The 21,739-nt window shown below is 50.6% G+C and overlaps 1 protein-coding gene across 2 annotated transcripts; it reads left to right on the top strand.

The window, feature by feature from the left end:
- The first annotated feature begins 11,999 nt into the window (after positions 1-11,999).
- On the top strand, positions 12,000-21,468 carry NPY4R2 (neuropeptide Y receptor Y4-2). 2 transcript variants are annotated; one of them, XM_059169678.1, is made up of 5 exons: positions 12,028-12,102; positions 12,614-12,679; positions 16,358-16,529; positions 17,217-17,324; positions 17,795-21,468. In XM_059169678.1, the coding sequence occupies exon 5, from the start codon at positions 17,835-17,837 to the stop codon at positions 18,960-18,962; it is 1,128 nt and encodes a 375-aa protein (XP_059025661.1). In that variant the 5' UTR covers positions 12,028-12,102; positions 12,614-12,679; positions 16,358-16,529; positions 17,217-17,324; positions 17,795-17,834; the 3' UTR covers positions 18,963-21,468. The 2 variants fall into 2 exon arrangements, with proteins under 2 accessions (XP_059025662.1, XP_059025661.1); XM_059169679.1 differs by lacking the exon at positions 12,614-12,679 and having other exon boundaries at positions 12,000-12,102.
- The last annotated feature ends 271 nt before the right edge of the window (positions 21,469-21,739 follow it).

The raw sequence follows: 21,739 nt of genomic DNA, 5'->3' as shown, positions 1-21,739 counted from the left end.
TGGGATTATGGACATTGGGGAGGGTATGTGATTTGGTGAGTGCTGTGAAGTGTGTAAACCTGGTGATTCACAGACCTGGGGATAAAAATATATGTATATAAAAAATATATGTTTATAAAAAAAAAAAAAAATATTAATAATATCTTGCAAACAACTGCTTTGTAACTAGTTAAGTTGGTGAAAAACTTAAATGTCAATGTACAGATGTTCTGGGATGTATAGTTTGTCAAGGTTCTTTGGTTGATGAGCAAAACATCTTTTTTATTTGACAGAGATCACAAGCAGTCAGAGAGAGGAGGAGGCTGGCTCCCCGCTGAGCGGAGAGCCCGACTTGGAGCTCGATCCCGGGACTCCGGGATCGTGACCCGAGCTGAAGGCAGCGGCCCGACCCACTGAGCCACCCAGGCGCTCTGATGAGCAGAACATCTTAAGTCCTTTGGCACTCAGTTGATGTCAGGCTCTTTGTTTACTATATTGGTGATAAAATGACTAAAGAGTCACGTTCCGTGGGACGCCTGGGTGGCTCGGTTGGTTGGGTAGCTGCCTTCAGCTCGGGTCATGATTCCGGCATCCTGGGATGGAGTCCCACATCGGGCTCTTTGCTTGGCGGGGAGCCTGCTTCTGCCTCTGCCTGCCACTCTGTCTGCCTGTGCACACTCTCGCTCCTCTCTCTCTGACAAATAAAATAAAATCTAAAAAAAAAAAAAAAAAAAAAAAAAAAGAAGAGTGAGAATTAAAATCAACTATGAGGAGATGAATTCATTCCGAGGAAACAGAGATATGAGAAAATAAGAAAAAAAAATAAGCATTTTGAGATCTCCCTAGAGGAAAAAACAATGTTTGTAAAAATAACAAGAAATGATAAAATAAAGAACAAGCTAGCTTTGGGAAGGAATGGTTTTAGAAATCTGGGCGTAAAAGCCATGCTAATCAAGTGGATAGATGAAAGAATCAAAGATAGAATTAATGAACTGAAGGTTAGAAAGCAACTCACTGGTCTAAGAAGATGAAAAGATGGGAAAGAATATAAGAGTCAGGTTAGGAACGAGTGACAGAGAAGGAGTAGTAGAGGGGATCACTGAGAATCTTATATAATTTAAGAAAGATGTGACTTCAGAGTAAAAACTTGCACGGAATGCTGAGCAGGATAAACATAAGGAAATTGAGAGAGAGACACCCTAGACCAGGTTGGCCCACCCCATCCCCCACCCTAGGTCACCTTCTCCTTCTCATTGGTAGCATTGAGACACTGGTCATGAGACTCTGGCTCCATGTCGGTTTGGATAATATGCAGGTGGTCTGGTGTCTGGTTTCTAGAAGGTGCTCAATAAACATATGCCAATTAATATTTGAATAACCGACAGGTGAGTAAGTCATCGTTGAGAGAAACTTGTCCCTGTGTCCCAGTGCCCAGCCAGGGCCTGGAGATAGGAGAGTCACTGTAGAGGAGTGTGGGAAGTAGAGGGACAAGCTCATGGTCCCGCTCTGGTAGGCTGGCCAGGCAGGCTGCCAATGTGGAGGGTCACTCCGAGGGCCAGTGTGCCTGGGGCTGGTGGGAAGGAGCTGCATGCCCTCCACAGGGGGGCAGACCACTCAGACCATGCTCAGGTACATGTGAGAACCGGCTTTCCCATGAGCTCTTTCTAGTTTCCCTGCCTGGAGAGTGGCTGGCCCAGTAAGGTACGAACTCATTCTCTATAAATATGTGATTAGCGATGAGTTATTAATAGAATAACAACCTTAAAGCAGCATGATCAAATATTGATACAGCACTTTACGGGTTCCAAAGGGCTTCACGTTTGTTATCTCATCTAATCCCTATAACATCCACAGAGGATATTGTTAGCATAACCATTTGATAGGCTGGGAAAAACTAGGTTTGGAAAATTGGAACGGGTCACCCAAGCTCCCTGAACTCCTGGGGGGCAGAGCTGGGGCTCTGCGGGGCGGCCTCTGGCCATTGGCCTCTGCTCTTCCTGGCCTCTGTCCTCCTGCTTGTTCAGGCAAAGGCTGGGCTGCCAGTGATCTTTGCTCCCCAGAAACAAAGGGTTTAGTGAGTAACTGAAGAATGTATACAACAGGGCGCAGCCGGCCACGTGTACTGTGTTCCTGGCCACCGAGCGGGGTTTCCCCGTCCGCCTCCACAGAGAACACAGGAAGTGGAGTGCGTGCAGGCCAAGAACAGACGGAGGTGTGCGGGGGTGACGGGGATGCTTTCAGGGAGGTAAGGAAGAGAAGAGAGGGGTATATTCCCTGCTTTTCCTCCTCCACGTCTGGATCCAGCCCTCAAGGCTGCCCTGCTCACATTTTGTACACGGGCTTTACTTTTCCTCTGGCCCTTCATGGGTGGTCCGTGGGCTCACAAGGGAGGCAGGCTAAGCGCTCCTGCTTTGGCATGCCGGAAGGCCCAGACTCCCGTCTCAGCTGAATTCTTCCTGAGCCCTGAGCCCTAGCATTTTGAAATTTCCACTGTTTTAATCAAACCAGGGGAAAAGAAAGAAAGCATGTGAATAATGGCCAAAGACCACCGTACACATGTGGAGGTCTTCGGTCCGCGTCGGCTGGACCAGCAGAACCCAACCATCTCCCCACAGCTGTGAGGGGAGGGCTGAATGGGGCGCACGCAGGACCACACACCAGATAGACTCAAGGGCAGGTTTTTCGAATGTGCAACGTGTGGAAGTCGATGACAGCTTCTGTTTCCAAAATATCTATTCATAAAATAATCAATGGACCTATTTGTGAACAACTCATTCAGCAAATATTTATTGTGCTCCTGGTCGCCTGGAAATGACTAAGGGGAGGCCTCGCCCACAAGGAGCTCACCGCCACAGGGGAGAGATCAGGCAGGGTAGAAAGTTCGAGGCGGTGACTGAAGCTACGGGTGCAGTCTCCTTGCGGCCCTCCCTCCCAACGCTGTGGTTTGTGAACACGGTGCTGCGTTTCAGTGTTTCTACACACGCACATTCTGAAAGTCAGACTGCACTTCCCCTGGTTCATTTAATTGAGTGGATTTTCACTTGCAGAGAAAATTCTACTTAATAGCGGAAACAAGAGGAAGGGAGAAAGGAAGGCTTTGTGCAGCAGGGCCGGCTGGGCTTGGGAAGAGGCAGGAGGCAGCAGGGGCGGGAGGAAGGAGCCCCAGGAGAAGCCCTGGGCCAGCGGCCGAGCCGCCCTCTGCTGTGATGACAGAGTGTGGCAGAGACCATGTATTTCTGGGGTTTGTTTGGGACAGAAGGACGCTCCTGTCTGTCCATCCTGAGTCCCTTTGGTCTGCAGTTTGGACATGGTGGAATCCCATCTGGCAGCTGTGTTAACTGGTCTTTAGCTGTAATTCTTTCAAACTGCTGTCCTCCACCTCCACCCCGCGCCTGCTGGCTGTGTGTGGCCTTGGCCAGGTTCACACAGTGGCTCCTGCCCCCCTCCTGGGACACTTAGCACCTTCTAGAGTGAATGGGTCATTACTAGGTCTCTGCCTTCAGACAAGTCCTGAGGGGCCCTCTGCTGCCCTCCCAGTCCTCAGTACCAGGCACAGGGCCTGGGCAGGAGCACCCGGACAGGAGCAGAGTCACCTTGCCAAGGGTGGGAGGGAAAAGGACAAGGGAGCATTCCAGGGCATGGAGATCGAGGCTTGTAGCTGGGAGTCAAGTGCTCTGTCTTTCCTCTTTGCACCCCCAGGTACCCTCCAGCATCCTGCTCCTCTTCCCCCACACCGGCCAAATGTGAAGATGCTGGCTCTTCCCGAAGCACTTGCCCCGCCAGGTGAGAAGAGCACCAGCAGGGCCGCTGGAGAGGAGAGGGGAGGGCGCTTCTGCTGTTTGCAGGAGGGCAGGTAGCATGGGGTTGCATGCTATGGGTACTGTTGGTCAAGGGGGGTACCCCAAGTGTCACAGCACTGACTGTGTTTGGACCCATCACTTCTACTCACGGAGTCCGTTTCCACCTGTAAAATGGGGGTAATCACAGCAACTCCCAGGATGACATGCAGCCTAAAGTGCATGGCACATTACAGACACTCACACAATGGAGACCATAATTCCGTATTCTTGGCCTGACTCCTAGAGGAGACTCCACAGATGGATGGTTCCCGAGTGTGATCAGCACTGTGGTTCTCTGTGGTCTTGTTATGGGATGTTGAACACAGAGGGCAGAGAGAGTGGGGAGAGTATTAGGAATCGGAAGAGGCTTGAGGTTTGAGTCTGGGTTCTGTCACATTGTAGCTGTGTGACTCTGAACAAGTTAGTTACCCTCTCTGAACCTTATTCTTATTATTTTTTTCTTAATTGTTGAATATGGAATCTTACAGATGCTTTAAGAGACAGTGACCTCTGGAATCAAGGCAAAATGTTACCGTTATCCACCTATAGGACATTTCTTCCAGTGGTGAGTTCGAAGCTCGCAGGTGGTGGCTGGGCTCCTGGCCACTGCTGTGCGTTGACGGGCACCTTAGCGACACTGATACCAAGGAGCGCTTTTCACTGCCTCTGTCTGACTCCTTATTGACATGGCAGCAAATATTTACCAAGATCTGGCTGGCCTTAGAAATGCTGGTCTAAACATCATTATGGGGTGGGGATGAGATTGAAACAGAGGCCTCCTGGACTCATTACCTATATCCCCAGATATGATTATGTCATATTATCTTTGATGGAAAGTATAGGGACTCCCTGAATTGTAAGAGATGGGATTTGGTAAGCAGAGGAGACGACAACCTCCCGCCTCCCCGTGTGCAGTGGAGGACTACTGAAGGGCAGGACAGGTTCTCGGAGAGCTTCCAGCTGGAGAACACTCAGGGAGGGAGCCTCGGCCCTTGGAGTAACACTAGATGAAGGATTGTTCTTTGGCCTTCCCCCCTGAACAGCAGGCAATAAGGGTGAGCAGAAACTAGGGTGGAAGCATGAGGGCAGTACCCATGAGAAGAAGGGGAGCATTGCCGCTCAGAAGGGTGACTACTGGCATATCCAGTCCAGGAACCCTCCCCACACACCACAGCTGCAGAGGCCACCTTCACCACCTCCAGGCAACAAAATTAGTAATGCTCGCTGCAGGCTCATAGTCTAAGCCTAAGGTAGGCCTTCCAATAAAACCCTCCACACATTTGTGGAAAAAAAATGACACCTGAACAGAGATATCAAGGAAATGGAGTTAAATGAGCAAACAGGAGATTTAAAAAAAGAAAAAAAAAAAGAAAGAAAATCTTAAGAGGGACAAAGTTATCAAATCTATTAAACAAGAACAAGCAATTTTATTTTAAAAATTGAAGTAAAATAGAGGTGCTGGGTGGCTCAGTCAGTTAAAAGCCCAACTCCTAATCTCAGCTCAGGTCTTGATCTCAGGGTCGTGAGTTTAAGCCCTGTGTTGGGCTCCATGCTGGGCGTGGAGCCTATTTAAAAAAAATGTATATATATATATATATATATATATATATATATATATATATATATATATATATATATAATGAGGTTTTGGCAATGAAAAATAGGATTGTCAAAATACATTTAAAAAACTAAAAGGATGGGATTACTAGCCACAGTAACACAAGTGGAAGGGGGGTTGGTGAGCTGGAAGAACGAGGAAGGGAATGCTTCCAGAACCCACTGCAGACATTCTAGAAGGACTGTCAGTGGTCTACCGAATTTCAGCGTCCCCCTTTTCCAGAACACAGGCTGGTTCCCAGTCTGGGAACCCAGGAGGGGCTGGGTTCCTTCCAGACCGAGGGCCTGCCTCTTTTTGCTGTTCCCTCCCACAGTTTGGGGAGGAAGAAATCTTCAGGTAGAAAATGGAAGAAAATATCAAAGAGGTGAAGAAAGGCAAGATTCAATTTAAGGGTCCCTGGAGTATCAAGCAGGAAGAAAGGAAATAAAAATAAAAAGAAATTCTGGTTTAAATCCTTGCTATGACATTTGGAAACACCAAAGAGAGAGAGAACATCCTAAGAAGGGGAGAGAATTAAATAAACTTAGGAAATGAGAATTAAACTAACATCAGTTTTCTCACTTGGCAACCCTGAATACAAAAGAGCGGTATTTTTGAAATTCTGGGGGACAACTGCTTTGAACTGACAAGGCTATCCAGAGCCCATTTGTAAGTCAAGTGCCAGGGTGAAGTAAAGACATCTGAAGGCAGAAAGCTCTGTTTACCAATGGTGTGAATCTTATTCAAAAGAATTGCTGGAAGATGTCCTTCAGCAAAGTGAAATGTGAATCCAAGAAAAAATGTGTGTTATAAGAATTATGTGATTAAAGATACCAGTAAAACTTAATCATTCCAAATAATCAATGATATTGTCAGTATACTATATCGATTGTATTATTATACATGATGTTATAAGAACCTGGAACAAAGATTCTAAATAACCTCAACATGGGGGAAGTGATGAAAAAGATAGAAACATGTTAAAAATGGAAATAATATTTGCCCCTTTTTCAAAAAGGGAAAAATATGAAATAAGAAATATGAGTCTTTTTTTTTTTAAGAAAGGAGTCATACTTAACTAAAGGGAAACTATGAAGCAAATCAGTTGAACCTAAAATTGCTTTGTTTATTAAGGTAATATATTATAAGTTGCTTTCTCTGGGCTACTATGAAAATGGAAGGATGTAGTATATTTATGACTGTGAGCTAAAACATAAAATCAATTTGCTGACAAATCTGATTGATGTCAAGAACTCAAGTAAAATGAAATTTTATTCTGCTCTAACTTTATCACAAGTCATGGATCCTCCCTGCTGTGTTTCCTGAGGCTTAATATAAAGATACAACAATTATCTTTGTTATAAAGATGTCCCTTATTAGCCAGTCTTTTTTCCATGGAGCATGTCTTTATTCATCAAAAGTGTCATTTCTTAACTTATAAATGTGTCTGCACATCAAGGCTTTTGAAATGTATTTTTCTCAATTTTGTAAAACATGGCCACCAGCAAAGGAGACAGTGGTGTTCAAAGATTGTGCCTATAGTTAATTACTCCAACTGTAACCGACTCACTTCTTTTCCTTCCTTCCAGTTTAGAACTTAAGTTTTCGGTTTCCCACAGTGTTATTACTGGGAGTTGAAATCGTTTATTCTGCTAGCTCTCCCTGCTGTATATATTTAATATAAACTTGAGTTAAAAACATGGGCTAAAAAAACTCCCAAAACCCAAAAACCAAAAAAGTGCTAAAGAAAAAAAAATGGTGTCAATATCAAGTGTTGGCGAGGATGTGGAGAAACTGGGTCACTCATGCATCATTCAGCTGTTGGGGGGGGGTGGGTTGTTCCAGAATGAATGAAGGTGAAGGAACCTAAACCTCAGTGAGGAGCCAAGTCCTGTTGGACCTGCAGCTCAGGGCAGAGCTGGCCCACTGAGCCCAGCTTAGGTCAGCTCAACCCCAGGTGACCTGTAGTTGCTCGTATGTCACTGTCTGTATGCCATTTTGTGGTTATTTGTTACTCAGCAATAGCTGACCCATACATTGTTGTATCAGGTAAATATGCTAGGACAGTGCGTCTAAGCACAATTTGAGATGAGGAATAAAATAGAGTGAGTTCTTCATCCAAGGCATATGGTAGTCTGGTGGCTGTTTTACCTAAATTCCCATATGCACCCATTTTGGAGGTTTCTGGATCAAAACCTCTTTTATAACATGTCTTGGGGAGCTGAACTCTATGTCCAGCATCCAGCACATGTAGGACTTAAAAATATTTGTTCAATGACTGTGGATTGCTTGAATGAATCCTAAAAGGTCCCAGAAGGTCCCAGAAGGCAGGGACAGGGTTTGGGGAGGGGGGTGGATACAAACAGCGTAGGCTGGACTGCTTTGGTATTTCTCCTTTGTCTTCCACAGAGAGGCAGATGATACACTGGGGTAGCTGAAGACAGGGACTATAGGTCTCTTTTGTCCTTGTCCTTCTCTTACTCTCTGCTAAGGAGGAACAGTGCTGTCCTCAGCTGGTCAGCTTCAAGATCATGGACTGTACTGGGGAAATGGAGCTTTAGTGGCAGGTGGCAACTGTGCCCTCTTCCTCCTTTCTCTCTGGCTGGTGGGCAAGCTTTGCATTGCCTTTCCTTGAGGTGGAGTTGAGAAGGAGTGAAACATTGGGAAGGAGGAGATGGGCAAGGGCACTGGAAGTCTAGCATTGTTTCAATGCTGAGTCTAGGGCGACAGTGGCTTGCCTCCAGACTCCAGCAGCTCATTGGGTGACCCTTCCTCCACAGTCTCTCGGCTCTGATGACATGGTTTCTTCCCCCTCACTCCTTTAGCTGTAGGGTGATAATTGCCCTGCCAGTCTCTGGGTGTCTTACTCTTTCTCGTCTTTCGCCTTACTCCTGCCACTCCTCCATAAGTTACCTTTCAACTAATGTCTCTTCATTTGACTATCTGAAGGTGAATTCTATTTCCTGATTAATCTGATATGCTACCTTTTATTTTTTTTGGTTCTCCCTTCCTAGAAATTTTATTAATTGGATAATGGATCATTTGCATTAATCATCTATGTCTCTTATTTTTTTCTCTTGGTTTTCCATCTTTTTGTGTTTTGGCTGCACATGAATGGACATTTCCCTACATAGTCCCCTGCACCCATCCCTTTCAATAAAATGTTTTTCAACTTCAGTAATCATATATTTAATTTTCAAGTGTTCTTTCTTGTTTTCTAGGTCTCTCGTTTCCTAGCAGTCTGCTCTTGTTTTACAAATACAGCAACTTCTTTAATCTCTCTGAGGATTAATGAACATGGCTGGTCTCTTAATGTTCTTCTCTAGCCCCTGAGTCACCTCAGTTTTATATGGGGTCAGTTGTTTTGTTTATTTAGTGACCTGTCTCATTTGTGCTGTTGATTTTATAAGTGTATGGGATTCTTCAGTTCTCTGTTCATAGGAATGGGAAAATAAACTGATTTTCCTGGATAGCTAATGTGGTTTTCTTTTGCTGTGTCTCTTCCAGGAACAAAGCAGGACATCTGCCTGGGAGTTCTCCATGTGGGGGGACATACTCGCTAGCTTCCCTTTAGAACTAATGTGTGGTGGAATGAAATGACAGGAACATTTCACAGAGGGCAGGTTGTATGGGTTGGTCTCCAAGAATGAATAGGAGTTTTTCAAGTGGAGAATGAGCTCAATGAGTCCAGCCTATGGAAACAACATCTACACAAACCTGGATATGTGAGATGCAAAGATAGTCCCTAAAAATAGAGAGTTTGAGTGGGGAAGGAGCCTGGGGGAGACACCCTAGAAAGGCTTAAGGGGAAACAGACTGATTTTGAGAAGCTCACCGTGATGGAGATGAGGCCCGTTAGGACCATGTTGGACTAATTCGGGTGGGAGTATGGGTCCAGAGAGGTTCCAGACTAGAATTGCTGGAGCCTGCTCATTAGCTTTTGGGGGGAAGGGCAGTGCTCAAGTGGGTGGAGGGGCACAGGAAGACCGGGGGCAATAACAGCAGCCTTGGATATCCAGGGCATGTTTCCTGTGCTAGGAGCCATTCACATCTCTTCTCATTTCTGCTTACAACCGCCTCAAGGTGGACTTTATTATTAGCTCCATTTTGCAGAAAAGAATTTGAGGCTTGAAGAGTTGGCCCCCTGTGTCCAGCCCTTGACCACTTACCACACTGGCTCCTAAGATGGTGGCAAGAACAGGCCTCTTTTCTAATCTCAGCACATTGCCAGCAAGAGGGTGGTTGGGGTGTATGCCTCCTTCCTGACCCCCAGCTTTCTCGTCGGCCCAAGGAGACTTTGCAGTGGACCAAGGTAGTCAAACTGCAGGCTGTGGAGGGCTGAACATGCCTGAGGGATTGGTGCTTGCATTTGGCTCCAAAGAGGTTCACTTGGGACATGCTGAAGGGGGGTGGGAAGTGAGGTCCATCACTAGGCTGTTAAGGAGGCTCAGTGTCTAGGTCAGACAAAAAGCCAGCCACTTCTACAGTGCAGGGAGAACCCTACTGAGCCCCTTCCCCAGAAACTGTGGAATGTAGCCTGCCTGGCTGGCAGGCCCTCCCAGACTAAGGTCTGGGCTCTAGGACCCCATGTGATGGGAAATACAGTGCCCCCTTTCTTGCTTGTGGCCTTTTCTTGGGGGGAGCTCTGCTGGGTGCCAGCTCTGCTGCCGCCAGAGGGTGCTGTTTCCTTCCCCAGCAAAGACAGAGGGTCTGACAGCGTGCTCCTGTAGTGTTGGTTAGACTAGGAATTCTGCTGTGAGGCCTCCCTCCCCATCTCAGGGGGCACTACAGGGTTGGAGAAGGAGCTCAGACTTTGCCTTCAGATCCTAGCCTGGCCATCTACAATTTGGAAGACTGAGACAAGTCACTCTACTTCTTTGGGTCTCAGTTTTTTTTCACTGAGAAATGGGATGATCGCACTTCACCAGGTGAGCATGAGGGAGTAAGAGCAGGTGCTCCTTTCACTGGCTGAAGAGGAGCCAATGCTCGGCTGCCCGATTTTGCCTGCTGTATCAGCTCCTTGGCTGTTCCCTGACCACGGGGTGGTGGTGGTGGGGCTCAGACTCCTGAGACCCGGGCAGTGGTTTTCAAATGTGTGTATGTGGTGGCCTGCCTGGAAGGGAGGCCTGACACAGTTGCCCCATGGGGAGGAAGGGACAGCATCTGAGTTCTTGCCTGCACAGAGAACAGGTGGCTATGCTGAGCAGTTTCTGGATAGGAAATATTGTTCACTTTAGACTCTAGGAAGCTACAATTATGATTAAGTTCCATTAAATGCATATCTTCCTTTCTTTGTCAGATGCTGCCTCTGCATATGGACCCATGTTGGGCTTTTGGTGGCAGAGGATAGACTGGTGCCCTTGAGATGGGGAATGGGGAGACAAGTGTGCTGGGGTGCTCCCTGCCTCTGCCATGGAGCACGGAGTGCTGGAGAAATGCATCCTAGCAGGAGGGTCATTGGAAGGCCCTTGTGAGCAGAGCCATGGGTTTGGCAGGCTGGATCTGAGTGTTTCTTAGCTGAGTCCTGCAGTCTTACTTGGCTTTATCAGTAAAGTAGGAATAAAAATGCCTACCTCTTGGAGCTGTTGTGATGATTAAATAAGGTCATGTTCGTAGGGTCCACAAGTACCATCAATGACAGCTGCCATTCTAGAAAAGGTCATTGCCCACAGCTCCAGGGCCATTTCCACAGATGAATGGTACCTCAGGGTTTACCTGGTGTGTAGAAGGAGTACCTGGGAGGTGTCTGTCATGTCATAGGGGACTTGTGCCTGTCCCAGATTTAGGATGTTCCCTTGAAGCAGATCTCAGGAGGTCCTCCAAACACATACTTAATTTTACTGTGTGGCCTCCTCAGGGAAGAAAATGATTATTGTATTTAAAGCAGGAACAGCCCTTGTAGCAAATCCTGTTCCATTTCAACCAAGTCCTGTGTCACCTGGGCCCTGATGGAGAAGTGCTTTCTCTGTTAATTCTCATTGCAACAACCTTGGAGGCCCTTCCAGCACCTCTAAGTCCCTTCTGACTGTCCCACCTGAGCCTCTGGAAGCCACCTTGCTAACATTCTACGGGACACCGACTCTGGTGCTCTGCAGGGGCCAAAGCCTCCAGCCTCAGGGCCTGCGCTCCTGCTGGGCTCTCTGCCAGGCTCTCTGCCTGGATCACCCATCTAGAGCTGACCTATTTCCCCACAGCATCTCACTCCGAGGTAACTCATTTGTTTGTCTCTTGCTTGTCTTTCCTCTCAGGACCGGGAGCTCCAGAATGACACAGGACAGCGACTCTGTCTTCTTCGGCTGTGTGTGCCCAGCAGGAGAGCCAAGCTCACAGAAGGCCTGCAATTAATATTCGTGAACCAGTTCATGAACGGCCCATTTCGCGGATGAGGACACCCAGGCCCAGGCAGGGAGAGCCGCTCAGCCCCAGTCTGGAGCGCGGGACAGGGGCCGGCGCAGGGGGTGGCCTGCGTGCTGGGCCGGGCCGGCGCGGCAGGGCGGGTGGTGGGGCTCGCGGGCACGGCTTGCAGAGGAGCCGTCCTCGTGGGCGGGCGCCGGCGGCGGACTGGGCGGGCGCGGGCGCGGGAGCGGCGGGCGGCGGGCGGCGCAGGAGGGAGCCGAGCGGGTCCACGGGCAGACGGGCAGGAAGGCTGGGCTCCGCGCGCAGTGAGCGCCGTGGACGCCGGAGCGGGTAGGCGGGCGCGGGACGGCCCCGTGGGTGCGGGGAGCGGAGGGGCCTGGGGCCCAGGTGCCAGGGGTCCCCAGGTGAGCCGCGCGCGCCGCCTGCCGCGGGGCGCCTGGGGAGGGGGCGCCCGGTGGGCTTCACATGAGCCCCGGGGCTCGGAGCCTAAAGGCCAGGGTGAGGGGTGGGGGGCGGGGCGGGGCGGGACGGGGCGGGGTAGGGGGGAGCCCGCTGCCCCTCCGGTGGACTCGGGCTCCCGCCGCCGCGGTGTCCTCACCTGCTGCCTCACCCTGTGGGCCACGAGAAACGAGGGGTGCATGGAAAGCGTCTGGGCACCTGGGCTTTAGGAATACAGGAGGTGTATTAGTTGTTAGTTTTCCTCTGACTGATGGGGAACGCGGGGAGACCACTCCCAGAGCTTCTGATGTTCCCGCCGCCGGGTCTTGACAGGGGCCTGGGAACTAAATCCGGACTCACCATTCTACGGCCCTTGTATAATAATCCCTTCTCCCCCTCCCAGAATCACCACCCCTGGGGCGGACCCGGAGGAACTGAGCCCTGGTCCTCCTCACTGCGCACCTCTGAGGTACACAATGGGAAGTGAGGGACAGTCTTGGTATGAGGTCCCCTGCTGGGGGGTGGGGGAGGCAAGCACCCAGAAAGGTCTGAAGTGGTCCTGTGGCCCCAGCTCAGCACCCTGGGGAGGGGATGCCATCCCTGCACTGCTGGAGGCTGCGAGGCACTGACCCTTGGAAGGGAGGGGTCCTTGCTCAGTGGTAGCCCTTCCAGCCTGCGTCTCCTCCTTGGGGAGCCGTCCTCTTGTGGTCTGCCATGGTAGGGGAGGGCTCTGAGGTTCCAGAGTGTGTCAGTAAGGAGGCAACCCCAAGAGTGTCATTACCTTAGGGACCGCCAGTCCCAGACTGTTTGGAAAGGACGGGGGCCTGAAGAGGCTGAATGGTCCTTGGCGCTGCTGGGGAGCCGGGGGCTTTGAGCCAGCATGCTGGGACCAAGGGCCAAAGCCCTCAACCTCACTAACGCAGGTCCCTGGGGCACCTTCTTATTTGGCTCAGCCACCTCCCAGCACCCCTGGGCGCTCACTGGGACCATGGGCTCTGTCAGGCTTTATCAGGGACCTTTACTGCCAACCCAGCCTTTGCTCCTCTGTGGCTCTACGTCAGCTTGCGTCTTGCTTAAGTGTGGGCTCCACTTCCCTTTTCGAAATCTGCCTGGCAGGTCTAAGGGCAGGGGTTTCAGAATCAGACTGCTGGGGTTCTTATTTGCTGTGTCCCTGTGTTCTTACTAGTCAGGTCCTTTCCTCTAGCTGGGTCTCAAGCGTCCCCCTCTTGAAAATGGAGCAGATATGAGATTGAATCACATGAATTTGCCATGTTTGCAGGGCAACAATGGCTGGGTACTGGCAATTTGATGTGGTTCAGCCTAGTAATGCCTTCCTTGCAGGGCTGTGTTGTGGATTAATGCCAGGTGGGATATAAGGTGCCCAAAGCTCTGTGACAGCTGATGTCCCTTTTGCCCATTGTCTCCCAGGAATGCATGTGTTCCCCAGGTTGAGGCAAGCCCCCTCCCTTCTTGCTCTCTCTCCTCTAAGACTGGGCTCCCTCTGCATTCTCCTGCTTTCCCTACCAAATGCGCTTCCCTGCTCCCCTGGGTCTAGCAGCCTCAGATCCTGCCCCTCCCCAGGTGCAGCCTCATGGACTGTTTGGGCATCTCCCAGGATGTCCAGGGACCAAAATCAAAGCAAAATCTTGTCTGTTTGCATGCTGGCAGCTACCACCTTCTCCTTACTGCCTGTGTGTCCCTCAGAATCCTGGGGTCTCATCTACAGATGGGGCAGTGTGAATGAGGGTCAGTGTGAGGCCTGTCATGGGTGTCTCTTGGGCTAGTCACTGGCCTGTGGACAGCGAAGTCTTTGGCTCTGAAATGAGAGCAGTGGGAGTGTGGCCCTTCCTAGCCCAGGGTAGAGATGGGGACTCCATGGTGGGGCGGGGCTCACAGCAAGAGCGTGGTGCAGCAGCACTGGCGCCCTTTTGAGGCTGGGCAGTGGGTAAAGGATTGGAGTAGGTGATCGCTCCCAGCTCTGTGACCTCTTTCAGGACTTCCTAAAGAGGCTTTGGGTCAAAGCCAGAGCCAAGTGCACTCAGCGGCCTGGGCATGGGTTTGTATGACCACTGTGGCCAGGTCCTCATGGTGGAAGAGAGTGAGGTCCCCTCGGGTAGTGTTGGTGGGAGGATGTGTTGGGAAAGAAGGAAACTAACGTTCAATGAGCACCTACTCTAGGATAGGCTGGTCTTGTTGCAAAATGGGCAGCTCAGCTTCCCAGGAGGTGGCAGAGAGAGTTCCTGAGCAGGACATGGTCCACTGAATCGTGTTATTTGTCCAAGGAACTAAGATGGAGACTGAACCTGAAAGAGTCTAAGGGAGGGAGAGCTCTGGGGTCCTACCTTTCAGGCTCCTTTTGTTTCCATTTTATCCCTTGACCTAGGAGGGAACCAGGCCCTCCTGTAAGATAAGGATTTCTTCCCACTGGCCCCATATAGCCAAGGAAACTGAGGCTCAGGGAGATTCAGCGATTCTCCCAAAGCCACCCTGCTGACAGGTGGCAGGGCTGGAATTTGAACCCCAGACAAGTTCATGGCCTGCTGGGCTCCCTGGGGTCCTGATGTTTCTTGGCTCTTTTTCCAGATTCCAGGGATGGCCCTGTGCAACAAAGGATACAGTTCTTGCCCCCAGGGGCCCTCAGACAACTGGGGAGACAGAACTATAGCCTGCTCTTGAGGGAAAGCATCCCCTGCCCCAGCCCAGCAGTAAGGTGACCCACTCCTTTCAACCACATGATCTCACTCTGAGACCTCAACCTTTAAGTCCCAGTTGGTGGGGTTGTGGCTGGATCATGATAGCTTTCCACCAGGCTCTGGGGGTAGCTAAGTCCTATCCTTCCTTACCTGGTTCTGCTCAGGAGCATCTCCCTCCAAGGGATCCTCCTTTCCGGGGGCCCCCACCTCTCAGCATGTTCTTTGAAAGAAATCTAGCTTTCTTGATGATCTGCGGCTCTTGGATTTGAGTCATTGCCACCTTGGCCCTGGAGTATGCTTCTGGAAATCCTCAGTCCTGGTGCACAGAGGGCCTTTGTGGGGCGGAGGTGGGGGGGCTCATGGAGTCTTCTCCTGGTGGGCCTCTCCCAGCTTCTACAGAAACACGCAGAGGCCTGCTGATAGTTCCGATTCTTTTCTGGTCCCAACACCATGCTTGCTTTCCTGCCTTACTGCTCTCCCAGTCCTGGCACTTCCTTCCTCTCCCTGTTCCCACCAGTTGCTGGGAAGGGCTGATTTGCTTTCAGGCACTCATGTGGTCTAGGCAGCAGTGACTGGTGTGGGGTGTCTCGGGCCACGCGTGCCCATCCCTTATGTTACTCTTTATGACTTCCCTAAGAAGGGGGCTACAAGCCAGTGCTGTCTTCCTGGTCCCCCCTCTCCTCATGTCCTGGACTGCTTCCTCAGTCTGTTCGCTATATCCGAATGATATTTCTAGAATGGACATGGGCTTGTTGGCCAGCTTTTAATGGCTCCCCTGGCATTCCTGCTCCGGCCCACCTCTCCAGTCTCACTGCTTGCCACTGCCTTCCACCTACGCAAGACTTCTGTTATTCGGAGGGGCTCGCTGTTCTCTGAGGAGGTTCTGCTCTTCCCTGCCTTCCTGTCTTTGCACATGCTGCTCCCTGCACCTTGAATTCCCTCCTCTATCTGGTCCACTGGATGGCTGACTCCTTCAACTTTGGGGCCCTGCCTCAATGTCACATCTTCTCTCATCTTCCTGCTTCCTCTCCCATCTCCCAGCTCACAGGTGTTGCGGTCATACTGGTTTTGGCCATGGTATGGCCTTGAGGCTCACCTGTTTCTGGGGGGCAGTTTTGTGGTCTGGGAGGGACATGACCATATGTCATCTTTGCATGGGTCTTCTGTCATGAGTCTTGGCACATGTATTGAGTAAATGATGTGAGGATTTTTTGGAGGTCTCCCCACCCACGAACTCTGCTCTGATCATGTTGTCCTTGGCTAATTTAGAGCTGCTAGTCTTACTCCCTGCCATTCACCCAGCTCTGGCTGATGGTCAACCAGAGCCTGGGGTGTCTCTCCCATTGGCTGCTTCTGAGCACAGTGCACCCAACTCTGTTTCGTGCAGCTTTGGCTGCTTTTGGACTCAACATACTGAACCTTACATTTGGCTTTGCTGTATTTCATTTTATCAGGTTCCATTCCAAACAGTCCTTTCTGCCAGAAGACTGTGGTGCCAGAAAAATCCTCCTGCCTCTGGGATTCAGTAGCCAAAAGAACCAGCCTGTAAAGTATCAGTTGAATTCATGACTTGATCTTGTAAATAACCAAATGTAGCTCATCTTTATAAGCCAGATCAAATGCATGGTGAGTGACATTTAAGACATTAGACATACAGATTTTAATGATCTCTGGTTCATTTTGGCCATACTCTGTAAAAACAGCTTTTAAATTGTCACTTGATCGTGAAGAACATATATATGCTCACCAATGGGCTTGACCATTCTGTGGGCCTTAAAGAATATCTGAAATAGGGTCTTCCTCTGTGAATGATGTATTTCACAATGGGAATTGAGGAGCATGCGTATGAGAGTTCTCTGGGCCACTTGCTAAGAAGCAGGTGCCTGGGTCGCATCCCAGACTCACTTCACTGTATCTCCAGGTGTGGGGCTCTGGAGTTTGCACTTTCAGCATGCTCCTGGAAGGATTGCAATGCTTCCTGATGGCCGAGAACTGCCCGTGGGGTTAATGACAGCTAGAGACCCCTTGAGGAAGGTGTATCACGGTGGTGTGTGGAGTGATCTGGTAGCTCTCTAAGTCAGAGCCTCTGCCATTGGCATTACCACCTGGAGATCCCAGAGTCCCAAATTCTAATCTGGTATTAGTGGAGGGTCCCTCATGTTGAGGAGACAGCCAGGGAGAAGAGACAAGCTGTGTCAGGGCATGGAGGTATGGACCAAGCTGGTGTGCTTGGGATCTGTGCTAGTTCAGATGACTTGAGCATAGACAGGACAGTCAGTGGCAATTCATAACCTTGGCCTTGCATGTGTGCAGCATGATGGGCAGGAGGAGAGAGCTGGCATGCCGATGACCCCGTCTTTGCATCCGTGGCCATCTTCAACTCTGCCATGTGTTGCCGGAGAAACAAGGCTGGCAGGGCAGGTAGGGCCCGAGACCAGGGCGGTGCACTGGGTGGTGAGCTCCGAGGTTTGGTTTTATCCCAGAGGGCAGGGGCCACTGTGGAAGGACCTGAGCAGATGGTGTCATCTGCCACCGTCTCCATTTGGATAAAATATCATAAGGGGATTTTGGCCCATATTCCCTAAGCCATTCTGTCTTTGTACTCTGCATGCAAATCCCTAGTTTCTTTATCATTAAAACAGCTTGGAAGCCTGAAGTCAGAGGGAATGTGTATGACAAGTTCTGGCATCAGACCGGAGTTCACATCTGAGCCCTGTGACTGATTAGCCATGTGACCATGGGCAAGTTGCTTTATATCTTTGAGGCTCAGGTCTTCCAGGTCCCAGCAGCCTTGGGATGGCAGAAGCCATGAACCTCTCTACGTGGCCCCCACCTCTCCCTGGATTCAGGAGGCAGGATCCCTGACTACCACTTGTCTGTTTGCTTTGTAGGCTTCGTCACTGAACCTTCTGGAATCTTCTCATCTGCACCATGAATGTCTCTCACTTCCTGGCCTTACTGCTCCCAGGATCCCCACAGGGTCAAAACAGGAGCAGATCAAGGAGCATTCCGTATAACTTCTCAGACCACTGCCAGGATTCTGTAGACCTGATGGTCTTCATTGTCACCTCTTATAGCATTGAGACTGTTGTGGGGGTCCTGGGCAACCTCTGCCTCATATGCGTGACCATGCGGCAGAAGGAGAAGGCCAATGTGACCAACCTGCTCATTGCCAACCTAGCTTTCTCTGACTTCCTCATGGGTCTCCTCTGCCAGCCGCTCACGGCTATATACACCATCATGGACTACTGGGTCTTTGGGGAGACCCTTTGCAAGATGTCGGCCTTCATCCAGTGCATGTCAGTGACAGTCTCCATCCTTTCACTTGTCCTTGTGGCCCTGGAGAGGCATCAGCTCATCATCAACCCAACAGGCTGGAAGCCCAGTGTTCCCCAGGCCTACCTGGGAATTGTGATCATCTGGCTCATCGGCGGCTTCCTCTCCCTCCCCTTCCTGGTCAACAGTGTCCTGGAGAAAGTCTTTCATAGGAACCACTCCAAGGCTGTGGAGTTTCTGGTAGATAAGGTGGTCTGTACCGAGTCGTGGCCACTGCACCACCACCGCATCGTCTACACCACCTCCCTGCTGCTCTTCCAGTACTGTGTGCCCTTGGCCTTCATCCTGGTCTGCTACGTGCGCATCTACAGGCACCTGCGGAAGCGGAGGCAGGTGTTCCGCAAGGGCACCTACAGCTCACGGGCATGGCAGATGAAGCGGATCAATGGGATCCTCGTGGCCATGGTGGTGGCCTTTGCTGTGTTCTGGCTGCCCCTGCATGTGTTCAACAGCCTAGAGGACTGGTACCACGAGGCCATCCCCGTCTGTTACGGCAACCTCATCTTCTTGGTGTGCCACCTGCTTGCCATGGCCTCTACCTGTGTCAACCCTTTCATCTATGGCTTTCTCAACACCAACTTCAAGAAGGAGGTCAAGGCCCTGGTACTGACGTGTCAGCAGAGTGCTCCGGTGGATGAGTCCGAGCATCTTCCCCTGTCCACGGTGCACACAGAAGTCTCCAAAGGCTCTCTGAGGCTCAGTGGCAGGTCTAACCCCATTTAGTCTGGTTTAGGGCTTCTCCCTGCCATGTCCATTGCCAGGCTGTCTCACTCAGCTAAGTGGGCCAGTTGCATCATTACTGGCATTGTTAGGGCATTCTGGTGGCACTCCATCATTGCTGGTTTTTTTGAGCCCAGAGAGGATATAGAGAGCCTCTTTTTGCACCCATTTGCCCTGTGAAGCCCGACATTCACACGATCCAGGCATTTGTTCCTGGGGGAGTCCTGAGTTTGGATTCTGCAGGTTATATATATATAGCATGCCTTGCAGCCTGACCAGGTGCTGGAACCAGAGATGGCCTGCTTGTAGCAGGCAGAGTTTATTCTGGTAATTCACAAACAGATGCTCAGCCTAGGAACCCAAGGGGTTCACCTTGGCCAATGAGACTGTGAGGTCACCGTGGGGTGAGGGAAGGAGCACGTGGGGCCAGGGCTCTGGACCTTGGTCAGTCCCTCACCTCTGGGAAAGGTGATGTTGGTAAACAGAATTTATGAGTAGTAAAGAAGTCTATGAAGACAAGGTAGAGGGATTACTCTCATAGGGTTCGAGTATTACATTGCAGAGCATGGATCCTGGTCATCTTGGGTCCTCGTGCTCTTCTGCAGCACGGAAGTCAGGCCTGAGCAGCAAGAACCCCAGGATTCACCTCCTGCTCCAACTTTCTCTTTCACTGCCTCTGCCACCTTAGTTGGAAATAAGCCTGCAAGTGTTCCCCCCCACACCTTGAAAATACCTTGAGGGGGATACCTGCATTGTCACGGAGCTGGTCCACACCTAGGACAGATGCTGGTGCATGGAGAGGGCTCCAGCAAGTCAGGCTGATGGCAAACCTGCCCTGCTGAGTGCTCAGCTGAGCACAAGCACCCTGGGCCACAATCCAGCATGGGGAGGACTCAGGCTGCTTCAGCCATGCTTTTACCTCCTCTTCCTGGCCTTCAGGACTTCTCTCAACAAGGCAGCTGGCCAGCAACTCTGTGTGCCTCCCCATCATTGACCCACTGCCAAGGCCGACAGCACTCTGACTGCTAACCTGACTTGCTCTAGGTGATGTGCACCCTTGTTGAAAAGCCTCACCAAGGCTTCAGGAAGGGTAGGGGCTGGGGGGTTCTTTCATTTGGCTTAATGGGACACTGGCTGAAACCTAGATTTCCTCCCCCAAAAAGGAAGGAAAGCCTAAAATGAATATGATTATCTCACCCATGCCCCAGTCTTCTGGCTGCTGACCCAGATCCAAGGCTTTATCTCTGTGTGGACCAGACAGACAGATCAAGATCGCCTCTGGGCTACTTTTGATGGGATGCCAGGTCTGGCTCTTGCCTGCTCAGACCCATTCACCCTGGGGCAGAGTGGTCACTGGTTAGACCCACCATGGCTTCCTGGGGCAGGATATTCAGGTGCCCAGAGCCCCCGAGGAGTCTCACTGGGAGGCTACTAGGACTGCTGTTCACAGGATATCTGGCAGAGGGCCAAGCAGCAGGAGTTTGAACAGCCATGTCTGACTGTCTTCAGGAAGGGTAGGGGCTGGGGGGTTCTGACCAGGAACTTGCGCAGCCAACACCCAAGTCAAGCGCTCCATTGGGCCATGAGCTCCATTCTTGGGGCTATTTGTTTTGTCCCAGCTTTTGGTCACAGCTCTCATGCTGTTCCTTTGCTGACCTCTACCCTGGCTTTCAGGATAGATTTTGAGCTATTCTGTCAGGCATGGCTTGTGCTGGTCCTCTGGTGCCATCTGCTGCAGGCTGCTCCAGGTAAAGCCCAGACCCAGGGGCTCATCCCAGAGTGATGTCATTGACCAAGCTTCCCAAAGAATTTGGGGGCCCCTCCAGAACCCCATGTAGTTGCCTGGAATTTATGTCTCATCACCTATCTCAATGGGGATGCTTGGGGACAAGGATGCTTTAGGGTGCCCATACACTTGAGGACACGGACTGGTCTGGGGATCTGGCAAAGGTGCTTGACATTAAGAATCGGGGTAGTGGGTGAAAGTTTCGTTGAGCATCTTCTGTGCTCCCCTCACCTTGTCTGGGTGGACACAACCTGCCTGGATGGCTGTCTCCTGCTCCCAGTTCCTAGTGCCCCTTGGAGTTGTCTGGCTCCCCAGCACCCTGGGATCATGTTGTTGAAAGTAGGGTCAGAAAACCAGCAGTCTCAGCATCACTTGGAACTTGACAGACATGCAGGATCTCTGTTCCCACTTAAGAACTAGTAAATCAGAATCCTCATTTGATCAAATCCTCCAAGTTAATGGTGTACACCTTTGAGTGTGAGAAGCTCTGCTCGAGGAAACAGAGGGCCTTGCAGCCTGGAGGCACTCGGGGAGCTCTGCGGGCATGCACTCTGGGATATCAAAGACATCTCTAGGAATCCTGGTTCTGGAGATTGGGCTGCACAGTGGTATTGCTGAAAAGGTGGGTTGTTTGCTCTGGTTGTTTGTCTCATCTCTGTCTGCATGTGGACAAAAATTCTCGTGATGCCTTTCCATTCCTCCAATAAATATTTACTGAATGAACAGTTTGTGTAGTTACATTCTTAGTGAACGTGCTCACCTGTATTCTGCTTGATCTCACTTAAAACTATCATCAGTGGTTTTCCATGATCATTTTTGACCATCCCAATCATTATGGATTTAGCAAATGTGCCCGTGAAAGCTGGTACCTCTGAGGAAGCTCCTGGGTCCCAGCTAATGGGCATGTCCCTGACTGTAGTGGGAGGAGCCCAATCTTCGGGGAGCATTGGGACTGGAACCTGAGCTGCCCACCCATAAAGACTGCCTGGGGACC

Source organism: Mustela lutreola, chromosome 4 (genome assembly GCF_030435805.1).
Source record: "Mustela lutreola isolate mMusLut2 chromosome 4, mMusLut2.pri, whole genome shotgun sequence".
In the NCBI taxonomy this organism is placed as follows: Eukaryota; Metazoa; Chordata; class Mammalia; order Carnivora; family Mustelidae; genus Mustela; species Mustela lutreola.
This window is presented reverse-complemented; position numbering and strand designations above follow the sequence as displayed.